The 14,647-nt window shown below is 40.1% G+C and overlaps 1 protein-coding gene across 1 annotated transcript; it reads right to left on the bottom strand.

Annotated features, from left to right (window-relative positions):
- Positions 1 to 811: 811 nt before the first annotated feature.
- Positions 812 to 14,647, bottom strand: PSMA6 (proteasome 20S subunit alpha 6). The gene is made up of 7 exons (XM_042446018.1): positions 14,448 to 14,647; positions 11,356 to 11,450; positions 9,700 to 9,781; positions 9,143 to 9,298; positions 8,316 to 8,494; positions 4,095 to 4,189; positions 812 to 1,016 (listed from the first exon to the last, which is right to left on the bottom strand). Exons 1-7 carry the CDS (start codon positions 14,521 to 14,523, stop codon positions 959 to 961), a joined length of 741 nt encoding a protein of 246 aa, XP_042301952.1. The 5' UTR covers positions 14,524 to 14,647; the 3' UTR covers positions 812 to 958.

Raw genomic sequence — 14,647 nt, 5'->3', positions numbered from 1 at the left:
TTATCTTGTTGAAAAAGCCCTAATTTTAGGTTACAGCTTGTCTCCCTTATCTGGAATTCCTAAATCCTCCAAATTTGTCAATGTGGGTGGCTGAGATAGTGACACCTTTGTTTTCTGATGGTTCAGTGTACATAAACTTAGTTTTCTTTAGAAATTAAAAATATTACGTATAAAATTACCTTCAGGCTGTGTGTATAAGGTGCATACAAAACAAATAAATTTCACTTGGGTCCCATCTTCAAGACATTGTATTTTGTATATGCAAATATTCCAAAATCTGGAAAAAAAATATCCCAAACCCCTTCTGTTCCCAGGCATTTTGGATAAGGGAGACTAAACCTGTAAAAGTTTGATTTTAACACTAACTCTTTCAGTCTTTTAACATCTTATTGGGCATAAATGACACATTTAAGGAGATAGTGAAGATCTCAATTCTATACACATTTACCAGTGAATAACTTACCAGAAATAAATGAGGAATACTTTTAAGTAGACATGTATAGCATTGTGCTGTAGGTTTTTTAATTTGATGCTTCTTATGTAGAGGGTAGAAGAGCAGGGCTATCAATCTTCTGTCTGATTTCCAGTAGCAAAAAGGAACCCATTATTACTGTGCTACAACAACTAACAAGTTTGGCAGGTTTAGGGAAAGCAATATATTCATCCCATTATCTCTGAAGTTGCTTTTACAGAGCTGCTTTCTGTGGTTATTTGCAGGAATGTTCATAGTTGTAACACACAGTAAAATTCAGTCACAGTATCATTGAGGTGTCATATAACTACATTCTCGGCAATAAGAAAGGACAAAACATTCCAAAACCTCAGTTTTATTTGTACAGAGTGAAATACACGAGATAAGGAGGATTTCATTTTCAGCCCATAATCTAGAGCCATTAACAAGTTTGGTTTCACCAGGTATTCTGGTTTGAAGTCACAGAATTCCAAATTGTAAACAGAGCTAATCTCTCTCTGCTAGAGCAACAAGGTGAGTATCAATCTCTGCTTCTGTAAGGATCCTAGAAGTGGAGTGAAAACAATGGAAACAAGTTATCCTTTGTCTCAAAAAAATCACACAATTAGAAAATCCACATAATACAAACAGAAGTAGAAAACCTTTTGCTACCAAGAATCAGGTCACTCATTTTTAAAAAACAGCTCAAGTTACCATAAATAAGTTTTCCAAGGTCCCAAACACACTGCAGAAATAATCCAGTTTGAGACAGCTTTAACTGTCCAGGTTCAATGCTAGGGAATTCTGGGAATTCTGTAATTTTATGAGACATTTAGCCCTCTCTGTCAGACAGCTCTAGTGCCATAATAAGCTACAATTCCCAGGATTCCCTAGCACTGAGCCAGGGCAATTAAAGTGGTTTCAAACTGGATTTCTGCAGTGTGTTTGCACCCCTGTGTTAGACTTTAACACACAAGGTTACTTTAAAGGAGTGGTCCATTGGATGCTGTTGGGCTGCAACTCTCATCAGCAATAGCCAGTATAGGAAACAATGAGGGGTGCTGGGAGCATCTCCCAGGGTGGTGTCACTGAGAAAATCTTGACATCTAACTCTCATTGTTATCTTAGAGCTGCTCATACCAACTGTGGAGAGACACTGGCAGACTGAAATGTTCAGGACAACAATCAGAGTCACGCTGGCAAAAAGGTGGGGGCTTACCCAACGAGCGGCTATAAAAAGGAGGAGGAAACATTGAGAACAGATGAATGTGTTAAGCCTGCTGAGGCAAGAGCATGTTTTAGAAGTGCCAAGAGTGCAACTGGGAATAAGCGTTTAGCATTCAAGGGGATTCAGATTCCCATATAGGGAGGTAGGATTTCAGAAGGACAGAAGACATCCTGTGAAATCGGTTTAAATTGATAAGTTCTTTGAGCAATAGAGAGCCGGTGAAGGGAAGGCTCAGATCCACATTATTCTGTAGAATAAATCATAGAATCACAGAGTTGGAAGAGACCACAAGGGCAATCCAGTCCAACTCCCTGCCATGCAGGAACTCACAACCAAAGCATCCCTGACAGATGGACATCCAGCCTCTGTTTAAAGACCTCCAAGAAAGGAGACTCCACCACTCTCCGTGGGAGTGTGTTTCACAGTCCAACAGCTCTTACTGTCAGGAAGTTCCTCCTAATGTTGAAGTGGAATCTCTTTTCCTGCAGCTTGCTAGAGATTAATAGAATTTATACTCCTACTGAATAAGCTTTAGTGTGGAAAGAACTAAAACACAGTTGAGACGTAACTGAAGTCCTTGAGTGAACTCAAACAAAGTCAATTTGTAACCAGTGAAGTAATACACACTTTGTAACCAAAAACTTTGAGAACCAACTATCATGAGAGATACCATCATAAACTCTTTTTCTAAACAAAAGTTACAGTCAGACATCCTTATCTACAGATTTTTTAATTCACGGATTCAAGCATCCATGGCTTGAAAATATTCCCCAAAAGTATAAATTCCATATAGCAAACCTTGATTTTCCATTTTATGTAAGGGACATCATTTTGCTGTGCCATTATATTTAATGGGATTTGAACATCCATGGATTTTGTTATGCACAGGAGATCCTGGGACCAAACCTCAGTGGATAACAAGGACCCACTGTATTTTCTTATTGTTCACAAAAGAGTGCCCTGCAGTAGTTTATGTTTAACATCAAAACAGGCTACCAAGAATAGTAATAAAACATAGGGACCACCAAACACAGTGTGCAAACAAGAATCAAAAAACACGAGAGACACTGCAGACTGGGCCAGCCAGAAAAATCAGCAGTAGCAGAACATGCCACAAACCATCCTGGGCATAAAATATTGTTTGAAAACACTGAAATTCTCGACCATGCCAACCACTCCCATGTCAGGATGCACAGGGAAGCCATTGAAATCCACAAACATATAGATAATTTCAACCGGAAAGAAGAAACCCTCAAAGTGAACAAAATTTGGCAACCAGTCCTGAGGAATAGCAAGATAAGGACTCAGCAAATGCAAATGGAAAACCACTTAGAGTCAGGGGCTTTCCCAGCAGATAATGATCACCAATTAGCAGACACTAATCCCTTTTGCATTAGCCTCCCAGCCTGAGTCCAGCCATCAGCACAGAACAATACACATGCAAATCACTCCTGCATTCCCAGGCTCACACAGTATATATACACCCAATTTTTCCAGGCAAAGCATTCTCTGAAGATGCCAGCCACAGATGCTGGCGAAACGTAAGGAAGAAACTCTTCTAGAACACGGCCACATAGCCCAAAAAACCCACTAAGAACTATAGTAATAAAACAATAATAAAGAGACTTAAGTCAGTGGGAGGACCAAGGGTTAGAGAGATAGTTCTGAGGTAAAAGAAGCCTCAAACTATTTCTCATAAAACAGGAGAAGAATCCTGTGTAACTCTGTGCAGGTCACATAATCGAAGGGATACCACAGACCCAGTGTGAGGGGATCTGAAAGATTCAGTGTGAGAGAGCTAATGTCTCCCTGACCAGTGATTGACCCACAGAAGATTGTTCCACATCCCAGTAAACAAACACACATGACTCACTGTGCCTATGGTTCCATCACCTTTTCTGCACCCTAGGAATACACTCCCATCTTTTTCCTTTATATCTTTGCCAAACTTCTTTCACCTGCTGTTCTACTCTCACTAAGAGTAAATCCTGTGGTGGTCCCATAATCAAAGGGATCCGAGAGACCCAGTGTGGTGGGATCTGAAAGATTTAGTGTAAGAGGGTTAAGAGTTCCAGTCACACTGACCCTTTAAAAATCTCCTTCTCCTTTTTCACTGCTGAGTCTTGTGCACTTATGCTATTCTTACTAAAACCAACCCCATAGTTATTATCATTTCTAAGAGTCCTGCATGTTTTTATACTATCCTATGTCCTCTGCCAGCCATATGCACATTATATATACATTAGAAGGCATATACTGCTATATACTTAGCTACATAATCCAATGTAATAAAATTAAATGCTCCCAACTATACTACCAGGAAGTAGGACATGTTTAAAGTATTGCTATAAAAGAAAGAAATTAGTGTGCTGTATTTAAACAAAAGGAGAGTTCTAAAAACATTTTTCACTTTACCTGAATTTAGGATTATCAACTGTAACAACTCCTATTTCTATTTCAGAAGGTTTGAAGTCGATAGACAAAACAGTAGAAAGGCAGGTTATTGCTGTCTGAAAGGGAAGTAACAAGGAAATACAATGGAATTAAATAATGTAATTCACATATAATCAATTTTACATGTTATAAGTGTGCTATTTACATTCACCCCCTTAACTGTATGTACGCTGAATCAATTGTATTCCAAATACTTTTAAGTGGGGTTACAGTTAATTGTATTTAAATCTAATTCAGTTTAATCTTTTCTGTTGAGAAGCAGGGCAGACACCCAGCCAGCACACTCAATATATTTACACCTGAATACAGATCACATTTATATTTGGAATTGCAGCTGTAAGGCAACATTGTAAAATTAACCACTTTCCATTTGTGGTGGAGCCTGTGCAATTCAGAAGAAAAATGCACATATTTTGTGCAGTGCCTTTGTTTACCATTCTGACATGATTTTTAAGCTCATTTAAGTGTTGTGATTTTGAAGTACAATTACTTGTTCAGCCTCATGAATTTAGATCCACAGCTGAAACAAAACAAAGACTCAGTAATGGTAAGCACTTTTCTTCCTCTTAATTACAGCTAACTCAATACATAGATTCTCTACCATCTTAAAAAATGTGAATGTATTCAAGGCGCAACTCCAGTACTCCTTCTGAGGAGTACAAAAGGAACCCACAGAAAGCATCACATTCCACATAACTGTCTGTCCTGATATGGAGCCCCAGCCAGTATGACCAGTGGACAAGGATGATAGGAGTTGTAGCCCAAACCTTCAAAAGAGTACCACATCCGAGAAGGCTGTCCTATACCATGACAATATGAACACAGATGTATCAAAGCATACTCTTACAATTTAATAACTTGATCTTAACAGGGTTACTGTTTCAGTTAATTCAAAATTGTTTTAAGGAGGTTAAATTAATCTCTTCTAGTTCACTTATGACTATATCAGTGAAAAGATGTTCACATTATGATGGGAAAGAAGTTATTCAAATATATCCAAGCTCTGACATAGTACTTTAAGAGCTGGCAGTATTTCCCCTGAAGCAGCAAGATGATGTTGGAAGTCTTGCATTTGTTTTGTAGCACTGTAAAATATAAGATTCAAAGAAAGCTCCCAAATTGGCATTTATAGGTCAAATGTCAACATGAACAAGTCCAATAGATGAGGTTTCTCTTTTTAAAAGTGCCACAAGACATTTCATTCCAACATTCACCTCTACCTCAGCGTAATACAGTCTTCAAGAGTACCAACATGCATGAATAAACATAAAGTTAACTATTCCACTGACAAGGAAAATACATACAAAGAAGCTAATATTTACAGCTTAACTATTTTGGCTTGAATTTGCAGAACAGCCCTGGGGATAGAGGCGCTGGTTGCTAATTAATTTTGTGTAGCATCTTTTGCTAAATCTCATCAGGCACATTTCAGATTATTTTGAAAAGAAATGTGATCCGAATGAAGCAAGACTAAAACTGACATGTTAGCATTTTATATTTTTAAAAAATACATGATGTATGTATTTGTAATTATGGCTGGTCCCTAGCCTGTTTCTCCAGTAGACTACCCTTAAACAAGTGTAGCTAGCAAGGGTGATTTCAAAAGGAAACTGCTCAGAAGGATGCCTTGCTCTTGTGGACACTTTGCCCAAAGCAGTTCTGCTGAAATCTGCCTAGCAACAGATTCTGCCTACTTCTTTCTGAGAAGAGAGCTCTGCAATTAGTTGCACCATGAAAATCCTGAAGAAGCATCCATCAAAAAACAGCACTTGTTGAAAAATCATATATCAAACAATAACACAAGTCTTTTAAGACTGGCATTGCAATCCTCTGTGTGAAGGTAATTATGTTGGTCCTTTCTTGAGAACGGTAAATCATATTTATACTTTTGCAACACTGTAATTATTGTTTCCCTGACCAGTGATTGACCCACAGAAGATTGTTCCACATCCCAGTAGACAAACACACCTGACTCACAGTGCCTATGGTTCCATCACCTTCTCTGCACCCTAGGAATACACTCCCATCTTTTTCCTTTATATCTTTGCCAAACTTCTTTCACTTGATGTTCTACTGCCCCACTCTCACTAAGAGTAAAATAACTCATTTAATTAGAATGTGTTGAGTTAATTGCATTATTTAATGAGCAGTGTTTCAGCTGGGCTTAAGACACACTATGGGTACTGGACTGGGGAAAAACTGAGTATTGAAGTGGCATGACCTCAGGGGCTCCTGCAATTTAGGTGAAGAGATTGCCAACTCTGCTAGAACATGGCCACATAGACCGAAAACCCCACAAAAAACTAGGTGAAGAGAAATGCCACAACAAAAGCAGGGAGGTATGTCCTTTCATCAAAGAGGATCAATTCTCCAGGTGCAGAGAAAACAGAGCGAGAAAAGCTGCTTTGAGACTAGAGTTCCTCTAACCTATGGGTAGTGCCTTTTTGTGTTACGTTTGTTTAGCAGTTTGGTTTCTCTTTTAGGTAGAGGAAGTACAATCTGTGAGATAAAAACTAAGGAGGGAGGACAGATGCAGGTGGAGGACACAAGTCTCAAGTGATGTCTCAGTGGAGCAAAAGTGGACAATTACAGAGCTTCAGATGTTTTTATTTTTACTTTCAGCTCTTACAATCCTTCAGCATTATCAACCATTAGGGCTGATATCTCATTAGGGCTAAGCCTCAAACATCTGAAAAATCACTAGTGAACCCCTAAAGTTCAGCAAAAGGACCACTACTATGGTACGAAAAGGTAAAAAATAAATGTTCCCCTCTGTGATGCTAGGATGCACATGAATTAGATCTCTTGGCACAATGTCTTGTAGAGGGGACGGGAATTTCGGGGGACAGTGAGAGTGAACATATTTCCATGTCATGTTTGTGAGAAGACCGAATGGGAGGCAAACTGAAGAAAGGGAGAAGCCATATTAATACTCGAATGCTACAAAGACATTTAGAATATTGAGTGGTAGCTAAAAGCAGGGTGGGACACAAAAAAAGAAAGGGCTTGCTTGGCCATCTAACAATATATGTCTTAAGCAACTATTCATTGTTAACACAGACTTTGGCTTGGCATGATTTATTTAAATATTTATATCGTGTCTTTTGTGTGTAAGTATGTGAAGCTAAAAACCCACTGAACTATTTTAACATGTAATATCTCTGATGCTGGTCCACACTGATCTCCTGCTAATACGAACATACAATAATTGTGATGCCAGTATAGAGATATGAAGATCCAGGAAAAAATATGTTAAAAATAGCAAGCTGGAGAAATTCCCACTGCATCACCCAAAGAGGATTTAGACAGGGTTGCTGTAATTCAAGGGAGGGTTTTCTATGTCCGAGGTTTACAAGTATCTCCAGCTATGACTGGGAAAGTATGATACCATGGAGAGCTGCTGACAGACAATGTAATCAATACTAGATGGACCTATGGTTAAGGTAAAAGCATGAAATCTTTTAGGTTAAAATAACACCAATCCATAAATATGCAGATATCATTAGAGTCCAGGTTGAGACCCTGAACCAACACCACACCTAGTTTATTGCTCGCCTAATGAACCAACTACAAAGACATTAGAACAGTAATTGTACAACTCAGGAACATGCAAGGCTGTTGATTTTGTTCCTGGGTATATTCACTTACAAGAACACAAGACTACAGATTGCTATTATAGCAAATACTTGTAATCTGCCTGCATTCAGCTGTTTTTTTCCTAAGCGGAAACTGCTGAACATAAAACCACAATTGTTGCAGGCAAGAGTCAGTGTGGAAAGACCTTCTGGACTGGAAGAAAAAGACTTTAGTAGTAAAGAAAACATACAAATGTCTTCACCACACACACACCAAATCACAAGTTCCCTTCATCACTAGGGATTACAACCCAAGTTAGACATATGTAGAGAGATTTTGTAGCACCTTTAAAACTAACTGAAAGAAGTTGGCAGACTTTCATAGACTTTAGTCTATGAAAGCTCATGCTGCCAACTTCTTTCTTTCAGTTAGTCTCAAAGGTGCTACAAGATCTCTCTACTAAAGTCTACGAAAGCTCAAGCTGCCAACTTCTTTCTTTCAGTTAGTCTCAAAGGTGCTAGAAGATCTGTCTACATACTGATTCCACAGATTAACACAGCTGTATCTTTGAATTGTGCCAAGTTAGAAACCGTCTTTCTGATTTACCTCCACTGTTTGTTCAAATGTCCAGTCCAATTTTTTCTTTACTTTCTTTTCAAGAAAGCTAGTTGATTCCGTCTGTTTGACTCCTGCAGCTGTTGCCTTAAATCCACAGTAGTATCCTGCTGGATCACACTTGTATACCTGAGGATTGTTTTCTTCATCAATGCCAATCATAATCATGCCTTGTGAGAGAGTGAAGAATTTTGAAAATATTATTTCTTACAAAGCTACCAAATCCAAATGACTGGGATTCTCATTTGTTGTCCAAGGGCTCCAATCTAACCAAGAACCCCCCCCCCCCCAATAATAGAAGGGATTTCCCCCTCAAATTTTCCCATTCCACCCTGTAGCATTGTATCTATGATCCAATTCATACTGCAGATATAATCCATTTGACACTGATTTAACTCCTCTGGCCCAGTGCTAGAGAATCCTGGGAATTGTAGTTTATTGTGGCACCAGAGCTCTCTGACAGAGGCTAAATGTTTCCCAAAACTACAGTTCCCAGAATTCCCTAGCACTGAGCCAAGACAGTTATAGCAGTCTCAAAATGGATTATTTCTGCGGTATGGGCCGGACCTATGCTACCAACAGCAACTGTTACATTTGACAATTCCATGGACTAGACAGAAGAGGCCTAAAACAAACAATAAACTTGAAAAGCTACGATTTTTTTTAAAAAACGCTGTTAAAACATGAACCCCATGGCAGCCAAACCATTTCCCTGAATTTTGACAAAACACGCAAAACTGTACTGCCTCACAGTACTGCAGCCTTAACATCTCAATATTCTGAAGTGTTATTTTCAGTTTATATTTCACTATACTTACAGCAACCAAGAGGCCTCATTTCAGCATTCTGTGTGTAGACCTGAGAAATATCTGCAATCCTTTTACACAGCATATCAACTGGAATGTCATAACCATACTTGTATTTCCAATTTGCAGCCTCATAGCGGGCTCTCTGCACCTGAGACCTACTGTCAGCTGACATTAAAGAAGAAAGAAAAATCAGTGTTCATCCTGCATGTAGTAAGTATAATTGCTTGCAAAAGTCACTTAAATCCAACTACAACGTCACTGATATTCTGTACAAGGAACAATGTATCTCAACATCTAATCTTTCGGGGTCTGGATTTATTTATTAACTTTTTAATCCCAGACTCTTTCCTCTCAGGCACCACTGTGCAATGTATTGAGGATTATCCATTTTGCATGCAGGAATTTAGCTCCTCCCTGGAAAGTTTCTCCAATACTATGTCTTCACTGTGAAATGTTAAAATGCTAACCATATGTTTAGCGCCCCAACTCAAACTTATTTAGCACCCGAACTCAAACTTCAACTTCAGATCAACACTGTAGACAACTTCCATTTGCTTTCAGATTACCTGTCATTCCTGTCATTACACATCCAATATTTTCAGTTATTCTGAATAAGTGTGTCACTGTACTAGAATCCAGTAGCTTATCCTAATGGATAAAACAGAAAAGAAAACATAAACATTATATTGCAAAAACAATACAGAAAAATGCTGTTGTGCTATCTAGAATGAATAGTTTCAGGCAGTGGCGTCCCTGCCTGGGGTGTCACCCTGTGCAGGAGGCAGGGCTGAAAGGACACCCCCCTACCTCGCTACCCTGCACTGCTCCACTCGCGAGTAGACAGTACATGGCTGGGAGGTGGAAAGCACCCTGCTCTCTCTCTCGCTGCCATTTGCTGCTCTTCTCATGAGTAGATGGCACACAGCAAGAAGGCACTCTGTCCTCTCCCTTGCTGCCCCATGCTGCTCTATTCTAGAACATTGCACAGAAGTGAGGTGGGGGGGCACTCGGCTGGGTGTCACCCCTCTTCTGAGGCAGGCCTCAACCTCCTAGTGATGCCACTGGTTTCAGTCTCACATGTCCTCATGTCAGTTTTTTGAAAGCAAATCATAGTTAATATTAGTCACAGGTTGGCTGTTTGAAACTTCTGGACAAATTCCCACAGCAGCATTAGAGGAAGAGGGAGCAGTTTATTGTGTTACGTTCATCTTACTCCCCCAGGTCTTGACATGGGGGGATCCAGTCACCAAATAATTTCACTTTTCCACTTCTGGTTTACTATGATATCCAAACTGAAGGACTGCCTAGGAAAAACCATTTACTGCTTTAGTTATCATTCATTTCAGTAACCAGTAAACCACAGATCCCAGAAGCACATTAGATGGGCAGAAACAAATGAAGAATTGAAATCCTTAAGTTGTAGAAATATTTTCTCAAATGAGATTGTGTCTGAGTCGGACAGTCACTACTCAATTTTATCACAACAGTTTTGCTTCCTTTTTGCAGCTGCACCTCCTGGGAGAGCTAGAACACTGCACAAGGGGATTAATCCTACCAACCTATAGTTCTATAGAACTTCTATGACTGGTTGTTTATAAATCCAAATGCATGCTCCAAAGAACCCACAATATTCTTCAATAATGAAAACAACTGCTATGGAATTGAGAATTATGGCCATGACTCAATAAACATGTTGGTAGAGTGCAAACATATTCCACTTTCTTGGGGCAGAGGCTGCTTTCTGTTTCACATGTCTCCTCTGGCTGCTGTTGCACACTTACATGCTCTCAGCTACTATCTGGCTCTGAATGTGTGTCCACACACTTTTTGCCACTGTGAACCCAAGGAAGAGGAAGCAACCTCTGCCCCCAGTGTAAGCATGCTCTTTCTCGTTTATTTTACTTATTGGGTTTATATCGCACCTTTCTCCCAAAATGGGATTGTTCAGGAGAGAGGAAACTAGAACACACACAGGTACACCCTTGCAGCCAATCAATAGCTGTAAAGAAAAGCTGTGTCCTTAAATGCCCTGGCTGCTATTGTTCATCCAGGTAAGTGATGTTGCACAAGAAGGTAAAGAATATCTCTTGCCACAACATCTAAAAAAATATGCAGGTGCACCTGGAGTTATGTCACCAACCAGATATTAGACTATGAATAAAAAGGACAACTAGTTAACTTTCAAGCATTTCAAGGAGAAATCAGGCAGTCAGACTACTTACAGGTACTTTCTTCTGTGTTACAACAACTGCACAGTCTTTTCCACGGACAGCTACTGATGTAAGGCCACCCTGATTTATGGCCTTAAACGCGTACTCTAAATGATACATTAAATATTATTAGATTTGGCAATAATTCTATGACAACATATGAAAGTTCTCAGAATAAAACTCTTAATTAATAAGTGGTAAGTCATGTCTGCTCAGTATTTCACACAAAATGTTACACAATTTGAACTCAAGCATGCATTTGAAAGAGACAGGCTGTTACACTATGCTTCTTAGCATATACTGTATGTGTACAGGATAATGCAATGAAGTTAACTTTAAAAGTTAACTCCCACTTTGCTAAATTTTGTAAAAGGCTCAGAACTGGGGAGGAAAGAGGCATAGGGGAGTACTGCCATGGTAAGTGGAGTGTCCTCTTTCACCAACATCAGCAAAAATGGTATCTTGTACATATTACCACACATGCTTTGTCTGACTACTTCCTATTAGAAAACTGAAAGCTTTTACTTCAGTGGTTTTTATAAAAAATAACAATAATAGCAATTATATTTATTTCTTGCCAGATTAAGCACAGATCAGCAAATATAGAACATCAGTTAAAAACATACATCAATTTAAAAGGATAAACAAGACATTGCATATTAATCGACATTTAAAATTAATCATTTAACATTTACATTTAAATATTATCTGGATAAGTCTGCAAGAAGAAATTGGTCTTTAATTCTGTTTTAAATTCAGACAGTGCATTCAGCTGTTAACTCTCTTCTGGCAAGTCATTCTGCAGTCTAGGGGCAGCTGCAGAAAAAGTCCTCTGGTTGACAGTTGCCAACCTAGTCCTGGCTGACTGGAGTAAACATCTGCTAGAGGACCTGAGTGTATGGGGCAGATTGTACGAGAGAAGGCGATTCTGTAGAAAACTTGGACATAAACCATGTATGTAGGGCTTTAATGGTAACAAACAACACTATGTACTTTGCCCGGAAACTAATTAGTGGCCAGTGTAGTGATTTTAATATTGGTGCGACATGTTCACTCCTGGATGTCCTAGTAACCAATCTGGCTGCCAAGATTTGAATTAACTGAAGTTTCCAAACTTGTATGCCGGTACTGGTACATGCATTCATGATATACAGTATATCAATAAATATAATGGTACATGCATTCATGATCACGTTTACCCTATATTTTCTTAGTTTTCAGGGAACATTTCTGAAAATTTTAAAACACAAAGATAACATAAAGCCTGCTGCAACCAAATGCAGCCAACTATGCCACCCTGCAAACTTTGATAACAGGGTGACCTAGGTAAAGCCAGTCAAGCCCAATTAACTTCCAGCTATAGTATAAGAGGGAAAATTCAGTATGGCTACATCCGCACTACAGAAATAATCCAAATTGTCACCACTTTAACTATCCTGGCTCAATACTATGGAATTCTGGGAACTGTAGTTTTGTGAGACATTTAGGCTTCTCTGTCAGAGGGTTCTGGTGCCACAACAAATTATAATTCCAAGATTTCCATAGTAATGAGCAATGGCAGTTAAAGGATTATTTTTGCAGTGTGGATGTAGCCTAAGTGCAACCTCACAGCAACAAAGTTAATGACTGAAGAATATAAGGTAAGCCTAAAACACACACACACTGACTTTGCTGGTGCTGGTGACAAGACACATTCCAGATTCCTTTCAGTTTCACTTTTGAGAAAGAAGAACTGTATTTTTTGGTTGAGGGCTGTGTCTCCATCTTTTACACCCAAAGGCATGGAGGAGGGCACTCCAGCCATGCCATGAAGGCAAAGGTGCTGGGTCTCACAGCCTCCCTGGTCGTGACCAAGGCAGAAACCTGAGCCGTTCCTCCTTCCGACATCCTCCTTCTCCAGAACATGTCAGCCTCCTGTCCAGGAGGAATTTCATGAGGCCTTCCACTCTGAGCACAACTAAGAAACATGAGTTTATATTAGTGTTTTTAGCTTCAATTTCAGAATGCCCTCTGTTTTTCTTGAATTTGTTCTACATTTTACGGCGCCTTTTTGAGCACAGCTAAGAAGCATGAATTTATATTTAAATGAGTTTTTCTAGCTTTGGTTGTGTCTTGAAGGTCCTACATGTTGCGGTGCCTTGTCCTCGGTGGCAAGGACCTATCTGGTCACCCTGTAAACGTACTACAGCTGCGAATAAACCATATGGAAGGAGCCAGTGGAGGGAAGTGGTTTGAGCCTTGGACTAGGACTGTGGGGGCCAGGGCTCAAATCCTGGTTCATCCACGTAAATCCACTTGGGCAAGTCACACTGTCTCAGCCTCAGAGGATGTCAGTGGCAATCCCCCAGAACTAATTTGCCAAGGAAACCCCATGACAGCTTCACCTCAAGGTTGCCATAAGTGGGAAAGGGCTCGATGGCAAACAACAACAAAATACATTTGTATTTATGGGTATTTTTAGCTTTTCTCGTGTCTTGTCCTATATTCTGCAGTCCTTCTTGGGGTCATCCTTTAATGTAATATATAGCTGTAAATAAGCCATATGAAACGAACTGCTATATTACATATGACTGCTTTTAGCTTTTAGTGTGTCATGTCCTCCGTTTTCCTCGAAGGCCCTCCATTCTGCGGTGCCTTCTCCTCCTTGGCAGTGAGGATCTACCTGCTCATCCTGTGTATATAATATAGTGGTAAATAAACCATATGGACTCAATTTATATCAGTGTTTTCAGGTTTTCTCGTATCATTTCCCATATTCTGCGGTGCCTTCTCCTCCTTGGCAGCGAGGGCCACTGGCCAACCTCTCTATATAATATAGCCGTAAACAAACTGTATGAAATGAACGTATATTTATAGGAGTGTTTCAGCTTTTTGTGTCATGTCCTACATTCCGCAGGGCCTTGTCCTCCTTGTGGCCAGGGCCTATCTGGTCCCCTGTACATGCAATGAGACACATTAAAGCAAATGACAGTCCTTGCCCATAGGGAAACATTGGGGAACGCTTGTCCATAGGGAGGCATAGAAAACGTCTCCTAGGTCTCCCTCTGGGCAAGCCTTCCCCAATCCCTCCCTCCATGACGGGGCGGTCCTGGCCAGGGACTCACCGACTTGGTAGAGGCGCCCTTCGGGAGAGAAGATGGTGATGTGCCGGTCAAAGCCGGCGCTGGAGCCTCGGGACATGTCTGCGGAGGAGACGTCTGAGCGGCCGCTGGACTACTAGGGGAGGGGACTACAACCGACCCACCACCATACAGGGGCTTCTTCCGGCAGCCAGGGAGGATCACTTCCGGGCCACATGTCCCCG

The sequence above is a fragment of the Sceloporus undulatus genome, chromosome 1, assembly GCF_019175285.1.
Source record: "Sceloporus undulatus isolate JIND9_A2432 ecotype Alabama chromosome 1, SceUnd_v1.1, whole genome shotgun sequence".
Lineage (NCBI taxonomy): Eukaryota > Metazoa > Chordata > Lepidosauria > Squamata > Phrynosomatidae > Sceloporus > Sceloporus undulatus.
The sequence above is the reverse complement of the archived record's forward strand: the minus strand, read 5'-3'. Positions and strand labels throughout refer to the sequence as shown.

Bases quoted from the DNA above. Each gene is read 5' to 3' on its own strand.
- PSMA6 (XM_042446018.1), bottom strand. From the start codon at position 14,523: ATGTCCCGAGGCTCCAGCGCCGGCTTTGACCGGCACATCACCATCTTC. The intron at 9,299-9,699 runs GTAATCTGAAAG...CTTTAATGTCAG, and splicing joins TGTAATGACAGGAATGACAG to CTGACAGTAGGTCTCAGGTG. The intron at 4,190-8,315 runs GTAAATCAGAAA...CTTCCCTTTCAG, and splicing joins CATTTGAACAAACAGTGGAG to ACAGCAATAACCTGCCTTTC.